The sequence below is a fragment of the Drepanopeziza brunnea genome (genome assembly GCF_022702325.1).
Source record: "Drepanopeziza brunnea f. sp. 'multigermtubi' strain 214-2 chromosome Unknown ctg1, whole genome shotgun sequence".
Taxonomy (NCBI): domain Eukaryota; kingdom Fungi; phylum Ascomycota; class Leotiomycetes; order Helotiales; family Drepanopezizaceae; genus Drepanopeziza; species Drepanopeziza brunnea.
Genome location: NW_027094064.1, coordinates 4,328,907 through 4,348,897, shown reverse-complemented (window position 1 = coordinate 4,348,897; position 19,991 = coordinate 4,328,907). Strand labels below are relative to the sequence as shown.

Sequence of the window (19,991 nt, the reverse complement as noted above, 5' to 3'; positions counted from 1 at the left end):
GATGATTGGATTTTTTGTCCGGTATGAGGTGATAGAGCAGTTCCCTGGAGCCGATGTTGTGGATTTGAAATGTATCGCCGCAGATCTATTGGCTCAAGGGCCGGTACCGAGAACGCAGCCTGACACGGTAATTCCAGGCTGAGGACTGTGTTTTCGATGATCCTTCACTAGAGCGTGGCAGAGCATGTAGCTATGGCCGTGAACTGGACCCTTCCTGCTAAAATTATCCGACGGACATCCCCACACAGCATCTGGCTCCGGGAGCCTGCATTCTTCCTCGGCCGGAACCACTACACGAGATTCCAATAACGTGAGGATTCGAAGATATCGGCATCATCATCGCAAGGAATATTGATAGAAAGCCTTGATGTCTATCACCCTGACCAGACGTACAAGACCGTCGCATAATGTGTTGAAAATGATAGTCTGACTGATGCTCGCTTCCCGCGCATCATCAGCTTGAGCCCCATCAAAACGGACGTAGATTGTAACACCAGTAATGAATACTGAATGGCTTGTTTGATGGAAGGGACGGCAGGCGCGCACGTTGCCAGCAGGAGACAACCTGGACGACGTGATATCCATGCATTTTGTTTCCAAACCTTCGAGCTTTGTTCATGACTGTTCAAGTCTCAAGACAAGCTTCCTTCCACTCCTTGACCAACGGGCGAAATAACGGCTTCGATGAGTTCCTAGGAAATCTGCGATCTGAAACTTAGGGGGGGCGCTGTCCTTCCCACTGGATGATCTACATATCAAAGCACCTCCGGCAACGGGTGAATGAGTGACGGGGCCAGCTTCCGCAGAGGTCATGACGCGAGCTAATGTAGACGGACGAGCGCCGTGGAGCCTGCCACAATGTTCGTTTCACCGCGGCGGGTGGCACTGAGAAGCCGAGGGGCACGCCTCTTCATCTCGTGGCCACGGGATCTGGCGATGGGGGTTGAGGTAAGCGCGCGGTGGCAAGACGCGTACCTCGGTAGGCGATGATTCAGGATACGCTTGGTTATTTTGGAGTTTGGGAGATTTCATATCAAGACGTTGTGACAAACTTGTCTCGTAGATTTGCGTTGCGCCAGGATAACCTTAAGTACACGTGCTACCTAACCAAATCGGTCGCGGAATCGGAAGATTTTCGCTCCGTAAACCGACTACCTACTGCTGCAACTGCTCAGACCAGCTCGCCTCCTCAACTCACCTTCATCGTCAACCAGGCAAGAATTCAAAGTCAATCCGTCAAGTTTATAAAGCAGTAGACTTGGAAACCTCGAGAATTAGAGATAGCGAAAGATCTCGCAGATGATGCATCGTCCTCAACACGCGCCGCGCCGTCATCGACTCCTATTCACCACCCCCAAGGCACGAATTTAGCAACGCTGATGGCAACAACAAGAATCCAGTCCGAGCAAAAATATTCAGAGATGTACAAGATCAGCGGTGGGCACAGAAAGGACCGACATCGTCGGCCTGCCCACATTCGATGATTCGGACTTTCTAGCCCGCAGACAACAATCTACATACATACACCATGCCCATGCATTCCCACCGACACAACCGCCTACCCCCTGGGTATGTTCATGGGATACGGAGGAGAGCGGGCGAATGCCTTTGAAGCTTTGACCATTCGCTTCGGGAATGTAGCACTGGAGATGAGTTAGCATTTAGGAACAGACACGTGAATAGTCGAGCGCTCACCCCCGGTCTGGGAACTCGGGAATAGTGTTGGCACCAGCCAGATTGGTGAAGTTTCCTGTATTACCTGCGGCGTTGCCCGAGGTGGGTATCCCTTGCGCATCACAGTTGGCCTTGTGATCCGCAGGTATTGGAAAGCCACGAAGATAGTCCGGAGCTTCGATAATCGTTGCCGTCAACCCCATGATGACATGCCATTCTATGTGGCAGTGGAATAGCCACACACCTGGGTTGCTTGCCTGAAAGCGAATCACGGCGTAGCTGTTGGCATTCACGGCAAACGTGTCGCGCTTCATGGGGACCGAGGGGAAGTTTCTGCCTTTGCCTATGTACTTGCCCTTGCCGCTCGCGGGTCTTTCCACCACCTGGAACTGATGGCCGTGCAAATGAAAAGGATGGATAGCTCCGTCAATATTGTTGACAGTAATCTGGACAATATCGCCCTTGTTTACTATGAACGGGTTGACTGCGCCGTAGATAGCGGGGTTTGTGTTCGAAAGACCGGTGCTGATGACCGAGAATAAGGTAGGCACCTTCTGGGCGATATAGGTGATGTTGTTGAAGTAGGCTCTGGGCAGTGTCAGGTCTACCTTTCACGTCTCTTTGGGTCAGCTTACCTTGGTATCCCAGCTGCGTCCAGCTGGAAATCGAAGTCCAGCGTGATCTCCTTGTCAACCTTCGCTCGGGGCCCCAGCAATGCCTGCCCATCCAGAGCTACCAATGTGGCATCGTCAAAAGGTTTCCATTTGGGAACAACGTATGTTGGTGCAATTGCTTTGGCAGAGTCATAGATGATGTTACCGGTAACATTGAGCGGCCACACCGGCGTCACAGAAGTGTCGGTGAAGTCTCGGTTCTGGTCAAGTGAAGCCAAGAAAGCATAGTTTCTCCTCGTGGAACTCTGTGCCTTAAGAAGTACCGTGTATCTCTGAGCAGGGCTTAATCGGATCTGGTAGGCTTCTTTCTTCACGGTATAGCTTCCATCAACTGCTATGATGTTCATTGGGTGGGAGTCAAATTGGATAAAGACCGATGCGAATGCGGCCATGCTTATTATATCGATCTTGTATGTTTTCGAAACGTCGAACTTGAATGTTGCAGTGGTTGTATCATTTACCAGCAAGGCGTCAGGGAATGGAGGCATAGCTCGCACGTTGCTTGTTGTCAACAATTTCGAAATTAATTCCGGTACGGAGGCATGATACCAGTCAGATACCGTGAGCACGATCTCTTCGTCATATTGACCAGCGTATGGGTCACTGGGATCGTGAATAATTAAAGGGCCTGTTCTTGTCAGTCAGTGAGTTCCGATCTCTATCAATCTACCTACCTCTCAGTCCGTCGGGATATTGCCTAAGAACAACAAGTCAGCAAAAAAATGTTTCTGCTTATCTGAGCATTCTTGGGAGTACATTTCTCCCGAGTAACACGCAAGAATGGACCACGAACCCTTTGTTATGGCTATGGTACCAGTAGGTTCCTGGTCTATCGACCTTTTTCACTGGTCAGCTCATCATCAGGCCGAAAGGCAGCATTTCATACAATGAAGTCGTATTTGAGCGACCTTCCAGGTGGAATTGGGCATTGTGTAACTCCCGATGGCCCATCTGCAAATTGAGTGCCAGGCTGGTCGATCCCGTGGAAATGGAGAGATGTTGATTCCGTTCCGAGGTTATTGTACACATTAACAATAACATTGTCGCCGACTGTCGCCTCAAGGATGGGCAAGGGGAACTTGCCATTGATGCCAATGACTTGTCTGGTGAAGTTATCCGGCGAAGCAGTTACCCAATCGATGCTCCAGTTATAGGTAACGGTTTTGCCCAGGGCGAGAGTCGCCAAGGTGAGGAAGGTAGCGAACGATTTGAGCATTTTTGCGCGAGTATAAGACTATGGATAGCTACGACACGACAAACTGGGGCCCGAGGAACTTAAAGAGCTTGAAAGTCTCCGGTGGTGGCTACTTTTTTCTCACGTCACCAGGTTTGGGGCTGAGAGAAACCCGAGTTACTGTGGCTTCACATTTGCGACTATTGAACGCATGTCAGAGCTCTTACAGCTATTTTCAGGGCACCTCTGAGTGACAAACCCGTCGAAAAGCAGTAGAACTTGGTGCCTTGCATCAGCCTCGGCCCTAATCAGACTCCATGCTTTTCGAGACCCCGGATCAAAAGGTCTAGAGAATCCAAGGATTTTCTCGTGCCTACGATTCCCAGCTCGTGGTAAGCGAAAGGCGAAAGGCGTACATCCTGGAATCTCAATAAAGATGTCAGCCGCATTCGCGCAGCCGGATCCCAGCGGGGAATATTTCAACATGCTAGCCTCGCAGGAGCTGCTCTGCACGATTCGGGGCTGTTTGTCTCGGTACAGATGCACAGCTCGGTTGCCTGTACGTCCCGGTCACAGCACCCTCGTATATGAGATGGAGAGGCTCGCCGACTCAACGAAGGGTTGTCATAGGAGCGGAGCGAGTGGAAAGCAGTAGTTATCAATGCGGCTTATCTGGACAGCACACCACGCATGTTCTAAATCAGCATGTTTATGACCATTATCACGAAAAGCTCAACCTCGCACCAAAACTAGCGCCAATCACAATCCCGCCGTCCGCCTCGACGTCCAGGAATGATCTTACTAACATTATGTGAATTATGCCGGATCTTGAAGACCTGACGAGCGGTGGAGTAGGGAGTAGGGAGTAGGGAGCCACCCGACCTCGGTAGAAATTCTCATCAATAGGGCCTTTACAGCAAAGACGTATCGTCCGGGCTTGGAAATTGGGGAAATCCAGAGTACCATTTGCCTGGCCCAACCAGACTGGACGAAAGTCAGAGGTAAACAAAGGTAAATAAACCCCAAGGGGGAATTTGGGCTTAGGACGGAACAAATACGCTCAGGAGTACAGCAGATCGTGATTACCGGCCGCGCGTTCTGAAAATTGGAGAGACAAAGAAGAATAGTATAACTCATCCTCATTTCTCTCGTTATTTCCTCTCATATCACTCCTTCGACTTTTGAACCTCCTTCATTCCGGTTGCAAGGCTTTACACGCGACCATCTTAGCAACCAGCATCATGAGATCCTCATTGGTACTTTTGGCATTCGTTGCTGCGAGCACGGCCTGGGACGAGGTCGATTTTGCGTCATGCGTGGTACGTTGTTGCTCATTCGTTACAGCGTCGCGGTGGATGGTGTAGACCTGTGCCACCAAACCTCCCGTAGCCCAACACAAATCCAATGCCGAAACTACGCGGTGAGATTACCATTTCTCGACTGCGCCAGCGCAATTGTGCGCCAGCGCCAGTCTGAGAGAAGTTTCTTTTAGAGTGAATGAAGACGAGGATCGACGTTGTGCTGATAATGCTGAAGAAAGGTACAACGGTATCCCTCTTCATTTTACTTAGGAATCCCAGCGGTTGACGATAATCCTTCCAGCAGCTACAACGCTGTGCACTGGCGCATACGCGAGCGATTACTCGTCGTACCTCAGCAAGATAAGTACATGGAAATCGGGCAACGGCGGGTCCTGGTCGACGTACTACTCTGGCACACATACATGGACGGGCGACGGCCCCTGGCCCACGGATGCTCCAGGACATGGGCCTTGGGGCTCTGGATATTGGCCTGACGATAAATGCCCCGGGACCAATTGGCCCGGCTGGGATACGTGGACGAGTGGCACGTGGGAATCAAGCTCTTGGGCTTCAGCATGGTCGACTTGGTCAGATTGGACGAGCTGCTCGACTACGGAGAGCTGGACTGGTACGACGACGGGCAGTTGGACTGCGAGTACGACGACGATTGGTTTTACTTCGGTGATTACTACGGCCGCTCCTGTTGCACAGCCTGTTACTGTGCAGACAACACCTACGGATTATCCGATCATCACGAGCAAGGCTACTACCAGTCCGGCCTCGACTTCGGGGGTGCAGCAGTCAAACAACGGAGTGGGAAGGGGGAATATGATGGAAGTTGGGGCTTTGGGTGTGTCACTACTTGCTGTGTTCTTGGGAATAGTCACGATCTTTTAAAGTCAGAATGAGACTGTGGGTACTGGATGGGCATTTGAATGAGATTAGTTTGATTTGAGAAGGATGTGGTGGATGGTATGTAGTGCATGCACAGGACTGGTTGAATTGTTAACAGAATAAAACACCAAGAAAGCTCGCCGACAAAATAATGCGTCTCCGTAAGATTACAGAAAGGCAATAAAGATTCCCGCCACACAGAATGAATCTCTCGCTTGTATCTCCTTCGTCGTTCCATCCCCGTAAACCCCGAAATGCAGTATCCAGCTCTTCCACGCATTACCAAAAATATCCGATGACATTGTACGCATCCGGACACCCATCGATCCCTCAAACCTGGATCGGCATCACGGACGCCTACTCTTTGACAGGCTGCACCTCCCCTTCAAGACCAGAGGCTCCCGAACAAGAGCTTAAATTTTCCTGGTTCCCGACTTTCCAGCCTAGCACAGAAAGGATTTATTCGGCATTATCCAAAAAAAGTCAAGGGATCATAGACCTCCTTTCGTTCCGCACCAATCTCGGCCGTACTTCCAGAAGAGAAACATCAATCCTCATAGCCCTCACGATCCATACTACGATTGTCTATATCGTCACTGCGAAGATCCCATCATCTCCGAGCTCGATCAACCCGAACCCGAGAAATCCGAAGAAAAGAAAAGAAAAAAAAAAAAAACAGTGGTACGACCGGTACTTAGCGCCTCCGCAATAGAGCAACGGCTTGAAATGATCAAGATGAAATAACCGGGTACCTGTGAGCTACGTACGTACAGGTCTCCTCCCGCCCGCCACCAATCGAGTCCCACAATACAAGGGGAAAGAAAACCTCCGAGGGAAAAAAGAAAAAAAGAGAAAAACTAAAAGGACACAGAGGGGGAGAATAGATGGTGTACCCCTCGCGGGTGTGTTCGCGATTTCACGTCCCTCCGTAGAGAGACAGAATGAGATATCGGGCATTATGCAGGATTCCAGAAAAAGCCACGCCACGCCACGCCCCCCCGAGCCCGATCCATCGATCGATCGAATCTCCGGCTTAGCCTGCGGCCTAGCTTACACGAGATATCTCTCTATTGATATATTTCTCTTTATTTGAATAATTTTTTGCGGGGGGGGGGGGGGGGGGGGGGGGGGAGAAGGAGTGGTCACGTACTCCGCATATTACTCCGTAAAGTCAGGTAGGTAGGTAGGTAGGTAGGTGTGGAAGGGGGCTTCACCGCGTCATGATACGGCTGGCTGCATATATGCGATTGGGTAATGTATGTACGTATGTCACGTACAGAGTACGTGCGTGCGTGCAAGTGCAACCCTCGATCCGAGTATCTAATCTATCTATATATCTCTGTGTGTGTGTCTCTACACGTGGAGAACCTTGCGAGAGAGCGCGGCGCGCCGCGGGAAATTTGGAATTTGGAACCGGGATGTGGAGGGACTACACGTATGTATGTACGATCTGTCTGGCAGTGGCGACCGGGCTATGCCTAGGAAAGCTCCGGACTATGGCTATAGTTCGAAAATGGGCGAGCGCGCTGCTCTGTGTGTACCACGGCTGGTGTTGGCTGCTGGCTTGCTCGTTTGCATTTGGGGGCGTGCGTGGATGGGTGGGCGAGAAGCGTGGATGGGCATGGGGATGTATGCTGCGCATGATCGGTGTCGGGTATGGCTTTTGCGTGGATGAGGTTGGCGGTCGTAGTTGTCAAAGAGAGAGAGAGAGAGAGCGGCAGGGGCAGGGTTAAGAGAGTTTTCTTCTATGGGTTATTGATTTACGAGGAGGAGGTGGGTTCAGGGGGAATAAGGTCGACTTAGGCAATCTCGCTTAGGGTTTTGTTTACTGTTTACTCGCTTGCTGAAGCGAGATCTCCCCGCTCGCTGAGCTCTGCCCGGGCACGAGACTTGGTACGTTGGCGGATTGCCTATCGCTAGGGTTGAGGTGTATTCTTCTCAATACGCTTGGTTTGTGATTTTTCGTGGTTCCCACTGCAATTAAACATGATTGAGCTCGTCAGGCTCTGATCAGCAGGTTGGGCAGCCTTTCCTATCGTCACTTGACCGATTCTGAAGTATGGAGACGGTTGGGTGAGCCAAGAACTACAGCACCGGTGGTAAAGGGTGCAAAATGCCACTTGGGAAAAGTCTCCTTCAAAAATTATTGTGATTTTATCTCCGCCTTGAGACGTGGAAGTGTTGGAATCTTGGGTTCTACCCGTATTCGTATGGACTAGCCTCTTGGCTGTCCTCTTGGCTACTCCTTTGTATATAGCTCTCAGTACTCTCATACCTAATCTACTACACCTTCTGCACTCCTGATTCTATCACGAAGACAAGCGAATTCTGGAATATCTGAATACACAACTCGGGTTCTGATCGATATAGCAGCGGCTGCTTCGAGCATTTGCAGGGCAAATGCACAATTTGTTTCCCCCGGTAGTATGTTCCATAGGGTTCGGATCCGCCCAGAGGCAGAGACCATAGCACAGTCTGACATATTCACGCGCAGGCTCTTGCACTTGAGTCTACGATTGCAATAGGCATGGTAGCGGGCGAGAAGCGCAATTCATTACTAAGAAGAAGACATTACACAATCCGAGGTTCAATCTTATACATTCCATTCGATTGTATAAGTTTGATCGAGGTTCAAGGCTGTAAAGTCCCATTGACTGGTATTCCGCAAATAATCCGGAGGTCGGCACGTCCTAGCGGTCAAATGTTTTTTTTTTTTTTTCGTTTTTTTTTTATTCTTGACGCTTGAGATTTCGTATTCTGTGGTTTCTAGAGCCGGTTTACGCTTGAAGATAGCGTCATGATCTGGCATCCAATAAGTGTATACATACCTACATGCACGCGGAGCTACCAGCACGCTGGAAAGGGTTTTCGTGGATATTACTAGCGCTACGCAGGCAGCTTCATAATCACGCCGGTTTATTGATATAGCATCTGAAATACCGGCTAACAGGCTTACTGAGAAAGAGGTGGGGGGGAGGGAGATCAGAACCGACTAAGCGCGAACAGGTGCATATAGGCATGTCGAGCGTGCGTAGCTGCTTCAAACGAATTATGAGTAGCGGAGAGTAGACCAGCGGGCTTTAGTGTTTGGAATCATGCTAGTGTTTCGTTGATCCAGCGGGTTGGGTCTTTGCCGTGTTGACTGGCTAAGGAGTCACGCGCTTAGACGAGGGGACGAGTCCGAGCACTCGGCAATCCGCACAGCGGAGACAGAAAGAGAGAGAGAGAGAGAGAGGATGAAAAAGAAAAGAAAAATCGAGAAGAGGAAAGTATGTTGGAAGAGACATCTCAGTATTCGTTCTCTTGGGTATCGGTTCTGTCGACTCTCTAAAACGACCCCAGATATCTGGTACCCGTTCCGGTTCCGGTCGACGCCCGCTATGCCACGCTATACCACGCTATGTAGGTTTAAATCCTATCCAACGCCATCGCTATGCTACATGATCATAATGAAAAAAAAAAAAGGGACAAGATTGTCGTAAGAGAAAAAAAGGGGAGGACGGGACTAGAGCCAGACGAAGTTGCCTACAGCAAGCACCCCCATCACCACCGCGGCCACCCCAAAGCAGCTTTTCACATCCCGCCTCGCACCAGCGTTCTCCGAGCCAGCAGTCAGCTGCGCCGTGGTGAGATTCGTGCGTCCCGTGGCGGTGATACCATTGAGGTTATCGGCAGCTGCGATGGCCGGACCGACGTTGAAGAAATCAACCAGGATGAAAGTCGGCTTGCCCGCCCACTCGCTCTGGCAGCGCGCGGCGTTGTTGCCCAGCGTCCCGCTTCCGCCCGTCGTCGACGGGCTGTTCGTGCTCTCGATCAGGGAGACGGCGGGCATCGAGATTCCGAACCCAGAGGATGTGTAGAGGAAGTTGTTCATCAGCCCCATGTATCCCGAGCTCACGGCCCCTGCTCCGGTGCCGTCCGCGAGTGCCGTGGGGCGCTCGATACTACAGTTGAAGCCCGAAACTGAGGTGACGTCGAAGTAGTTCTCAAACACGTATGTGAATTCAGGGAGGAGGTAAGGGTATGTGCTGTCGTAGTCGATGCTCGCAATGAAAGTTACCAGGCGCGTGTTGTTGTCGATGAGGGTCTGGAGGGTGGGCCAGGTTGACATGGCGGATGTGGAGGAGGGCGTGTAGCCATAGTCTGCCATACCTGATGATTGGAAGACGGTGCCGAATGCAGAGGCTTGCTGGTCATCAGAATTGACGAGTAAGATGGTGACGACTTCGTTAGGGTTGGCGTCCATCCAGGATTTAATGTTTGAGAGCCAGGATTCCAGAGTGCCGGCGTTGAGAAGGCTGCAGGAGGAGTGGCAGAGAGTCAAGATACCACTCTCGTTGTGCACTTGGGCTTGTAGTAGCCTGATGCCTGCCGACAAGGCCACTGTCGCATTGTAGTATTGGTTTCCTGACGTTGAGTAGGATGTGCTACTGTCCCTCAGAAATGCCGAGTTGTGGGCTCCCATATGCGTGATGTTGTTGTAGCTTCGGTTGCAGAGTTCAGGAGAGTTGTTGCATGATACTGTGCTCGTTGTTGCGGCGGCTGTTGCTGTTATTGTTGCTGATGATGCCGACGATACCTCAAGCTGAGGAACTGCTTGGACGAGACCTGTGAGCGACAGAAGCGCAGCAGAAACAGCAAAGAATGAAGACCACATCCTAGACGTATGGACAGTGTCTGTAGACAGTAAGATGAGGTGATGAGATGAACTTCAATGCATCAACCGACAAGTCGTTTAAAAGGCAACTGTACTCTGGAAGAATATAAAACTGAAAGACAAAACCTGGACACAGCTGGAACAGAAGAGAAATATACGCAAAGACATGATCAGAAATGGAGAGTAAGAAAAGGGGAAGGCTTAGAAGTTTGCTTACACTGCAAAGTCGATGTTACGAAAACATGGCCGGTCACTGCGCCTCGTCTATGGTCGTCAGCAAACGCGGTGGATAAGTGGGCTTGGACAAGCCGAATTCCAACCAGAAGCTGCCTGCATCATGAAACTGCACGATAGTGGCTTGAAATTGTGTGTTGAAGAGGGCCCCTGGCGCGAAGTAGTAGCGTTGCGGAGAGAAAGATGGAGAAGATCCGGTGGCGGTTAGGCTGTGCTGAAAAGGGGTGGTTTGTTGGAGTTCTTGGAATGGTTGGTATGGGTTGACTTCTTGCCATCTATTTTTGGATCTGCAGCGACTATTGGCCATTTGGAATCTTCATGTTCTCAAGATGACGACGACTGCTACGTCCTTTGGAAAGACGGCTTCAAAATGTGAGATACTTTGAGCTCTCAGATACACGACGCGCCATCTCTCTATGGAATGCTTTGTACTGATCTGCAATGGCCAGCCGTCCATGTGCCCAAAGATCCCCTTGTGCTCTGTGCACAATAACATGTAAGTTATATGGAGTCTCTCCAGCTTTGGCCAATGCTTGCATAACGTTTGGAATTCTTATTCGCGTCCTGTCCCTCTCCCCGAAATAAAGGCAGATCCAGTTTAGCCCCGCAAATCACACAGCGGAGGTTTCCGAATGGCTCAAGGCCTGGTCAACGTGGAGAAACCTCTCGAGGCTGGATCTCTGTGAATTTATTGGGTAAAGCCTTGGTAAGAGCTCTTACAAAACCACACTTTCGCCTTTACTTCAGGGCGGGGATAGTAACAAAGCCAAGCTTGGGTGACCTCGCGCCAATATAAGCCATCTCAGAGCAAAAACGATTCATGAGTCAGTCTCCAGCTTGGCACAGATCCACTCCAGCGTCTGATGTCTTGAATACATGCGCATAAGAAACCTTTCATCCATTCGCATAAATCCAGCTCGATCAGTCAATCTAGTGTTTATGTGACGGCTCGCTTTTCACTCCAACATCTGCCCAGCTTCATGGTCTATCGTATCCCGTATCCCGCATGCCTATATTCGTTCAACTTCTTCGGTGTGATCATATAGATTGCTGCCCCATCGGTCCTGCAAGTCGGCCTATCATAGTTGATCTTACTCCTTGCCTTTGCTATTTTTTGGCTTTGGGCGATGGAGTATTATTTATTTCGAGCTAAGCGAGCGAGCCTTTTAGTCCGTATCAAGAAGGGCCGAACGTTGGCTAGCGCGAGGGCATCGTAGCTTCCCCGTTCTACTCTTAGTCCTAAAAGAATTGAGAGGCTATTTTTGATACTATGTATGAGGTTGGGATAAGCTGAAAAGCATTGACGAAGATTAATTGTTTTTTTTTTTCTTTTTTCTTGGCGACGTTGCCGAGCCTGTAACGAACAAGGCGAGAAGTAGTAGAGTTTATGGCTCGGGATCGGGGTCTGCTGCGAATAGGATTGAGACTGGATCTAACTTTTGGCATTCGGGAAGTCTCGCAAGCTAGCTTGTTCAATTGTTCTCTGTTGGAGTATTTATATCAGCCCGTTGTGAAAACCTGATAACAAGCCAGTACATTAGGTCCAGAAATGGCTAAACATCAAATTTGCGGATCAATCATCTCGCATTCTATAATCTATCGGGTATGAACATGTTCTTTGCTTAAAGATCATCGGGTAAGAAGAAATCTGCTTTTTTTTTCGCTTCGAGACTGGAAACATTTGTTTCCGATACTCAGTCCCACTCCTCGATCCCACACATCCAATTCTAAATCTGCTCCTCAAGGGCATTAATCTCCTTTCGAATCTGGGTTAGTCGCCTCTGCCGCCTCTCCCACTTGTTGTATATCTCTTTACACAAATCATCCGCGGCCGAATACCTATCAAAGATCATCAGTTTCATTCATCAGGTATCAATATCCACCCCAAAAAGGACTCACATCTTCCACGTCTCTCCCCCATAGCCACCTTTCTTCTCATACGCCCGATACGCCTCCTCCTTCTCGATATACGCGCGTCCGCACTCAGCTCGCTCCTGCGCCTGCAATTCCAGAATCCGCCGCTCCTCCTTCCTCAACCACGCGACCTGCTGGACCTTGTTCAGCGTCGCGAAGTCCCGGCCGCGGAACTCTTCTTTCCAATCATCCTCGTCCTTCAGGAGACGTTCCCGCTTCTCCTTTCCGCGCCGCAGCAGGAGGCTTGCGCCCTGCGGGATGCCGCTGCGGAGTCCGAGGTCGAAGAGCCCGAAGCCGAGGACGAGGGAGCCTAGAGACAGACTGGCGAGTTCCCAGGGCATCAGCCGCTTCTGGTTTGCGAACAGGTAGGTGGTCAGGCTGGCGTAGCCGAGGCCTACGATGATGCCGTCGAGGACTCGAGGGGGGCCGGAGAATTCAGGGGGAGGAGAGGCTGCGAAGTGATTTACTTGTCGGATATGGGTGCGCTTTGCGACGTTCGGAATTGGTGGGCGTCTTGAATCTGCCATGGTGAAGTTGAGATGACTGAGTAACGGGAAACTTTACTAGCAATTGGATAAGAGAACCTGGAATTGTGAGAAAGACGGAGTTATATATCTGATAGACCCTAGGGATTGAGGATGGAAGATAAGAAAGAGAAAAGATGCGAAGCTTGGAAGGGAAAAGTATTGCCGACCCTGGAGAGACGAACCTTGCTCTCGCTGAAACACCGTCCGGTAGATATATATGGAGAAGTAGACAAGCGGGTATATAAATGTGGTTCTGCTGGGTTCAGTGATCCATGTCGACCCGCATACCACCATAACTCCAGCAAGCTCGAGCTGGCATGACATCATGCTTGTGGACGAAGCAGATTTATGTGAAGACTGAGAACAAAGGCAGGATGGGTAGGTATTTATCGTGATTTTGGACAGAAAGAACTAGTTGCCACCGAAAAGGAAGGGACGCGGTTCGGAACGGAACGTAAACATACATTTGCATTCGTACATGTAAGCTTCTCGCGTAGGTATTTCCTATTTACCAAAATAGCTTGAAAAGGCTTATCGCCAAAGGATGTTCGAAGATGCGGGGTACTTCCATTGAGCGCCCCATCAGGGGGCCTTGGCTTGTGCTCAAGATGAACCTAACTCTGCTTCTATTTTTATTTTGAAAGGTAATTTGGTTAGAGACCGCTCGCCTACGCGTTGTTTACATCGGTGAACCATGGGTTGAACGCAATGCATCACGCAAATCCCGAGGCCATTAGTTGTGCCCGCTGCGAGGTTTATGGAAGCAGTAGCACTAAATTACATTGCGAATAATCTGAAGATACTGGTATTGTAATAGCAATGTCCATCGGCGATATAATGTTGATTATCGGAATTATCTGTCGATTTTTCTTCGAGTAGCGCTACAGTAGCTAAGCCAAAGCTTCGATGCCGGGAAAGCTTGACGAGAGGAAACGTTTCCGAGACATCTTGAGAATTAGCTCTTATACTAGAGCCGGGTTGGTAATTCATCCGAAAGCCGAAGCGTAGTTCCGCAGAAACGGAGCTTAGAGATTCAACTCGCGGAGTCCGAAGATGAATGTCTTCCGTTAACTTATTTAATCCAAACGAGAATGACGCAGATCGCTCGCCCATTTACTACAACTATTCAGCCGCAAATAGAAATTGAGCGATTCAGGCAAGTTTTACATCCAAGGCTCAACGATGAAACCAAGGCCCGTGGAAAATAAAGCCTGATGGGAGTTGGTTTTGTAAGCCTTTAAAAACGAAGAGCTGCTATTTTCCAGTTTCCTAGTTCCTTTCGAGAAATTCAAATTCCAAATCCGAGGTTTTCAATTCCTAAAAAAAAAAACGCCTTTACCAAGCGCTTATTAACCATCTGTGAATCTAAGAATCGGAAACAGCTCAGAAACAGGATTTTCTCCAGGAAACGAAGCAAGAGAAAATACAGTCCAAACCAAAATAAATAAATAAATAAATAAATAAATAAATAAATAAATAAATAAATAAATAAATAAATAAATAAATAAATAAATAAATAAATAAATAAATAAATAAAAAAAATAATAATAAAAAAAAAAAAATAAAAAAAAAAAAAAAAAAAAAAAAAAAAAAAAAAAAAAAAAAAAAAAAAAAAAAAAAAAAAAAAAAAAAAAAAAATATATATATATATATATATATAAGGGGGGGGGGGGGGGGGGGGGGGGGGGGGGCGAGTGGTAGCCAGTCGTCGCCTATCTTTATTGACACGACTCATCCTCATCCTCATCCTCATCTCAACCTTCTCCACCTCTTCATATCCATCTAAACCTCTCCGTATACAGAAGCCCTCCATCCATTCATCTCATATCCATCCATATTCCACGAACCTTCACAACAGCACCAAGCAGCGATCTCCAACACTTCGTATAATATCCCCCCCCCCCCCCCCCCCCCCCCCCCCCCCCCAAAAAAAAACATATTCCATTCATTCTCCGGCGCTACATCGATATATATATATAGGTATATACATATCAGGATTTCCCGCCCGCCCGATTCCAGTAGCGAGGGAGGGAGGGAGCTATACGTTTACCTACTCCGTACACTTCTGTTCGGTTAGTACTGCCTGCATGCATGCATGCGTGCCATACATATTACCTCCTGATGCCTGCATCTCTTCGTGATCTTCTCCGAACGATCGAAGAGGTGTTGTATGTAAATCCTGCGTCGGCTTCACTTCCCGTCTACTATGCACCCAGCCGGCCAGCTGATATACGGTATACTTCAGTCCACGACTTGGTACGCAATGCCGACGCCGGGCGAACTGAACAGAAAGAAAAGAAAAAAAAAAGTTCAGTATCTACCCCAAAAAAGCACAACGAGGATAGATCGGAAAAGAAGAGAAAAGAGAATGTGTGTGTGTGAAGTGGAAATGAGAGAGCATAAAATAAGGCGTGCATATATTCAGCTATGCAAAAAGCCCTATTCGATCTTGATTCTTGAGCAAGGTCGGTTCATGCGACGACTCGAAGGACGAATGCTCGCCAGGAGAAGAACACCATACCACATCACCAAACTCCCCCCTTTCGATCCATAGGTAACCTGCTTCTTAATTTCCCAGCCTAACCTGCGCATGGATACTCTCCAACCGTGCATTCCATTCCAGTCCCCCAACTGACGTGAGACCCGTCACTGGACTCGACTCGTGATAACAGTCGTAGTCTTGATGCCCTCGTCCCAATTGATGGCGCCGCGACTCAGTTCCCGATGGGACGGACCCGCGGCGTCTTCAGCGCTCAACAGTTGCAACTCCGTCTGGCTCTCATTCACCCGCTCCATCAACTGATGATCGATCTCCCCTCTCCTCTTCCATTTGTTCCTCCATTTCTCGCTCTCCGACGGAGGAGCGCTTCCGGCATAAATCTCCGTCGTCACGCCGACTCTGCTCAACCCCAGCAGTGCGGCAAATTCGACGCTGAAATCCTTGCCGGAGATGGAGTTGTCCCTGTTGTAGTCGGTGCCGAGATCGGGAGGGCGGAGGGTATCTTTGGCGACGTCGGTGGACCTGTCGAAGCGCTTGGAGGCGAACTGGAAAAGGTTTCTGGTGAACAGGGGACGGAGGGTGGCGATGTTCATAGCGGTTATGGCGATGGCGGGCTCGACCATGGACCACTTGGCCAGGTGGATGCCTTCCCAGGACAAGTCCGAGGTTTCTGTGAGGCGGGCGATGTAGTATATGCGGACAATCGTTGCTGTGCTTGCACTGGGCCGTGTTAGTAAACCAACCAACCAACCCACGGGTAGGCGCGTAGGCGAGTGACTTACAAGAATCCAAGACATAGAATGAGAATAACAGAGAACTTGGTGCGGGGGTCCATCTGCATGTTCCAGACGAAGGAAATGGGCAGGATTCCGAAAGCCCAGTCGGTTATGGTAGACTAGACGGATGTGGGGGGTCAGTCATTGCCTGCTCAGGAAGGGTACGGAAGAATAATGTGACATGCCCTACAGCTACCTACCATGGCAGAGTGAATGTAGGTGACGGCAGACAAAGTATCGCTGCTCAGACAATATCCGTGGGCATCCTCGTTGTACTTTTCCCAGAGGTAGCTGATAGGTCCACATTGGAAAATTAGGAAGAAGAAGTACATAGTGCTGAAGATCATAACCGTGGCGAGGGTAATGTAGACGGTCAGTCTCTGGTAGAGCTTGCTGGAGAGGCGGAGGAAGTAGGCTGCAATTGCGACTTTAGTGACGGTTGTGGTTACAACATAGAGCAGCTCGCACATGAAGACGATCTGCTTTGCGTAAGTACCTAAAGATCAATTGGAATTCTTCAAACTCTGACCCTCGTTCCCGTTTCTAGCGACTCCTGGGTAACGGCCTTCATGTGTGCACCTAGTCCGTACACAGTCGCTCGCAAACACAGGGAGCAGAAGATGGTGAAGATAGTCTGGATGCGTCAGCGGTGGGAAAAAAAAAATCCGATTGTTTACAAAATCTTCCGTACCATGGCAGCCACCGTCAACCAATCTTCTCGTCCCACGAACTTCAGTATCCCTAACCGCACGTAGATTCGCAGGGTGAAGGAGATCCAGGTCAGACACAGAGAGCAGACGGCCACACCCGTAACCTGAGCAGTATCGTCAGCGTGGATCGTTCCCAAGCAAAGAGACAGACCTGGGCGCCCCGAGTTGCCCCATCGTAGTTCTGCGACCTCATCACAATGCTCGGATCGATCGCATCCGCCATCTCCACGACCTAATAGCCTAATAGCCTATAGTCCAATCTTGACATGTAACAATTTGACGTTGTAGGAAGCCGGAATGCGAGCGCTGATGGAGGAAAACAAAGGTGGCTTCATGTCAAACCCGTGCTAGGCTTGGGCCGATACAAGTCAACGAGAGGGAGAGGATTAGAAGAGGAAATGATGGTATGCAGAAAATTCATAGGTACATGGACTCGCCATGAAGATTTTCGATGGTACAGGAACAGAGCGCGGCTGCTGTCCCGTATTCTCTCCAACGAAGAAAGCGCTATCCATAGTCACTCAGCATCTCTGCGCCTGCGCATTGCAGACCGTCCAAGCCCGGGCATGCATCGGTTGACACGTATCAAGGGAATAGCAGAATAGCAGAATAGCAGAATAGCAGAATAGCAGAATATCAGAATATCAGAATATCAGAATATCAGAGGCTCCTCTTCAAATAACGACTGCATTCCCCAACTGCAAATTCCTCGGCATCCATGAGAAAGAGAGATAACCAATGCGCACATAATCACTCACAACACCGAAGCGGGCCGGAGGGAGCATCATACAAACTCCCCCCTCCCCCCCTCCCAAAAAAGAAGCCTCCCAACAGAATCCCTTTCATTCCCCATCCAGAGAGCAAAGGCCTTTCTCCATCGCCCCTCTCCGTCCCCCGTCTCTGCAGTGGCGCACTCCGCTCGAACTCCCGCCGCTATCCCTCGGCGGTCGTACTTTCCAAATTCCCATCAACCGCTCTCGCTTAAGTAAACTTATTAACTGCCGCCCTGAGTTAGGCGGTCTTTTGTTGACTTTTCCAACTACTTTCCTGCGCTCACGAAACGAAGTGGGTATGACGACCCGCCCGAGCGCCCTTCGGCGCAGCTTCTCTCCGATTCGTCGTGAGTGGCATTGCATTGGCTGTCGCCGTTTCGTTCTCCGACATAGGTATCCTCCGGCATGAGCTCGTCCCGTTGCGGAACATTATTTACTCGCTTTTTCATGCCGCGGTATCTCCTGAGAGGTAGATGTCGATTTTCCCGTTTCGATTTGACAGTGATACGGGAGATGGCGTTTGCTTGTGCATATCTCCAGCATCTGGCATGCCAGATCACAGCGAGGGAAGGAAGGAAGGAAGGAAGGAATGAATGAATGAATGGAACCCATCTTATCGGTATATAGACATACAGCGACGAGATGGTAGAGCCAGCTTCCCGAAGAGGTTGGCCAGCGCTACTGCGATAGCTGTCGTAGACCAATGTATTGCATTTCTCCTGTGAATACAATTACTGGTATCCCCTTCCCTGGACTGTCTCCTTCGAGATCACCCTTAAAGGCTGAGGCTAGACCCCTACTTGAGCCTACGGAGTCAAGGCCACGAATTCCTTCAAAGTATCCTCCCCTAGCCCTTCCTCCTCCACATACACTCTCTGCATCCTCTTGAACCTCGCATGTAGCTTCATGCCGGGTTCCGAATCTGGACCCTCTCCACGTTTACTACCGCCATCAGTCTCCAGCTCCGTCTCAAACTCTCTCCTCAGCCTGCTCAATGCTTCTTCCCTGGTAACTGTAATCTCCGAGGTCTTCTTTCCCGGCACAGGCAACGACATCAACCTCTGCGTCTCCATCGGATCCAACACCCATTCCAATCGCCTCCGTCTGAGCACTTCCAGCTCATCCTTAACAATGCTCCCATGTCCAATCTCGCAGACCTGCACCTTGCTCAGATACTTCGCGGCTCCTTCACTCTTGTTTCTCGGTCGCACAAGCCTCAAAAACGTCGTGCCTGTTGGTGGACCCTCCGGCTCCAGAATCGCCCTGTCGTCAATCCAGTGGAACAACAGGCTGCCGGTGCCCAAGTGTGCCCCCCAGGGATTCATCTCGATAAGCTTGACTTGGAATCCCGGTCTCCGGATATCAGCGTACACATCCAGGATCGTACTCTGACCCTCGAAGTCCACCGACGGCGCAATCTCCCGCCACAGCTCCCGCGCCTGGCGCACCATCTCCCTCAGGGCACCATCTTGCACGCCCGCGTGATGGTTCTGGTAGAACCTCGTCTGGCTCATCGCAACCATAGCGCCCTTGAAGATGAAGCATCGCCACTCGCTCAGCTTATCCAGGCCCGTGAAGTAGGGAAAGAAGTAGATGCGATGGTCAACGGCGTCGGTGGCAAGCTGGAGGTCGAGAAAGCTGTGCACCGCTCGCTTGGACGAGATGATCTTGAGCAGCGCGTCGTAGAGGGAGTAGAGGGGCTTCTGGTTCCCGTCATCGGCATCCTTCAGAGAGCAGTTGCTGACCCTGACGAAGAAACCCTCGGCTGGGACGTCGTCCAATTCCCCCATTTCCCCAACAAGATGCTCCAGTTCGTTATTTACGAGCGGGATCTTGTCCTTGGAGCCGTAGCGGGAAATTGCCGCGCAGCGGAGAAGTGTTTGCAGTTGGCCTGGTGAGAACGAGAGGATCTTGGTTGGGGGACGGAGCATGTTTCTCGCGATTGCGGGAGGAGAAATCCAGCGTGCCATGTTGAAAGGTTGGATCTCTTGCGCGCGGCGGTAGAAATAGAGCGGCGTGAGAATGCCGGTTTCCCCCAGCCATGGTGCGAGAGAGTGGTGGTTGTAGGCGTTGACTCGATCGTCCGGGCTGGTACGGAGGGGTGATCGACCGATTATGATCTTGGGTTCTGCGATCATCTCGTGACTTTGGAGGTGAGTCGCCTCGGACTAAATTAAATTCGA

The 19,991-nt window shown here is 50.1% G+C and overlaps 6 protein-coding genes across 6 annotated transcripts; 1 reads left to right on the top strand and 5 right to left on the bottom strand.

Moving 5' to 3' along the window:
• Positions 1-1,558: 1,558 nt before the first annotated feature.
• On the bottom strand, positions 1,559-3,564 carry L3040_000814 (uncharacterized protein; the record flags this gene model as incomplete). The annotated part of the gene is made up of 6 exons (XM_066155319.1): positions 1,559-1,643; positions 1,696-2,262; positions 2,310-2,976; positions 3,023-3,045; positions 3,142-3,185; positions 3,235-3,564. 6 exons carry the CDS (start codon positions 3,562-3,564, stop codon positions 1,559-1,561), a joined length of 1,716 nt encoding a protein of 571 aa, XP_066013349.1.
• Positions 3,565-4,763: 1,199 nt separating this feature from the next.
• L3040_000813 (uncharacterized protein) lies at positions 4,764-5,720 on the top strand (the record flags this gene model as incomplete). The annotated part of the gene is made up of 3 exons (XM_066155318.1): positions 4,764-4,841; positions 5,059-5,062; positions 5,125-5,720. 3 exons carry the CDS (start codon positions 4,764-4,766, stop codon positions 5,718-5,720), a joined length of 678 nt encoding a protein of 225 aa, XP_066013348.1.
• A 3,502-nt stretch (positions 5,721-9,222) lies between these two features.
• Positions 9,223-10,182, bottom strand: L3040_000812 (uncharacterized protein; the record flags this gene model as incomplete). The annotated part of the gene is made up of 1 exon (XM_007288089.2): positions 9,223-10,182. The coding sequence occupies one exon, from the start codon at positions 10,180-10,182 to the stop codon at positions 9,223-9,225; it is 960 nt and encodes a 319-aa protein (XP_007288151.2).
• A 2,153-nt stretch (positions 10,183-12,335) lies between these two features.
• On the bottom strand, positions 12,336-13,049 carry L3040_000811 (uncharacterized protein; the record flags this gene model as incomplete). Its single annotated transcript, XM_007288090.2, has 2 exons — positions 12,336-12,447; positions 12,508-13,049. The coding sequence occupies 2 exons, from the start codon at positions 13,047-13,049 to the stop codon at positions 12,336-12,338; spliced, it is 654 nt and encodes a 217-aa protein (XP_007288152.2).
• A 2,646-nt stretch (positions 13,050-15,695) lies between these two features.
• L3040_000810 (uncharacterized protein) lies at positions 15,696-17,258 on the bottom strand (the record flags this gene model as incomplete). The annotated part of the gene is made up of 6 exons (XM_007288091.2): positions 15,696-16,269; positions 16,332-16,444; positions 16,526-16,804; positions 16,855-16,959; positions 17,017-17,139; positions 17,187-17,258. 6 exons carry the CDS (start codon positions 17,256-17,258, stop codon positions 15,696-15,698), a joined length of 1,266 nt encoding a protein of 421 aa, XP_007288153.2.
• A 1,356-nt stretch (positions 17,259-18,614) lies between these two features.
• L3040_000809 (uncharacterized protein) lies at positions 18,615-19,946 on the bottom strand (the record flags this gene model as incomplete). The annotated part of the gene is made up of 1 exon (XM_066155315.1): positions 18,615-19,946. One exon carries the CDS (start codon positions 19,944-19,946, stop codon positions 18,615-18,617), a length of 1,332 nt encoding a protein of 443 aa, XP_066013347.1.
• Positions 19,947-19,991: the final 45 nt, after the last annotated feature.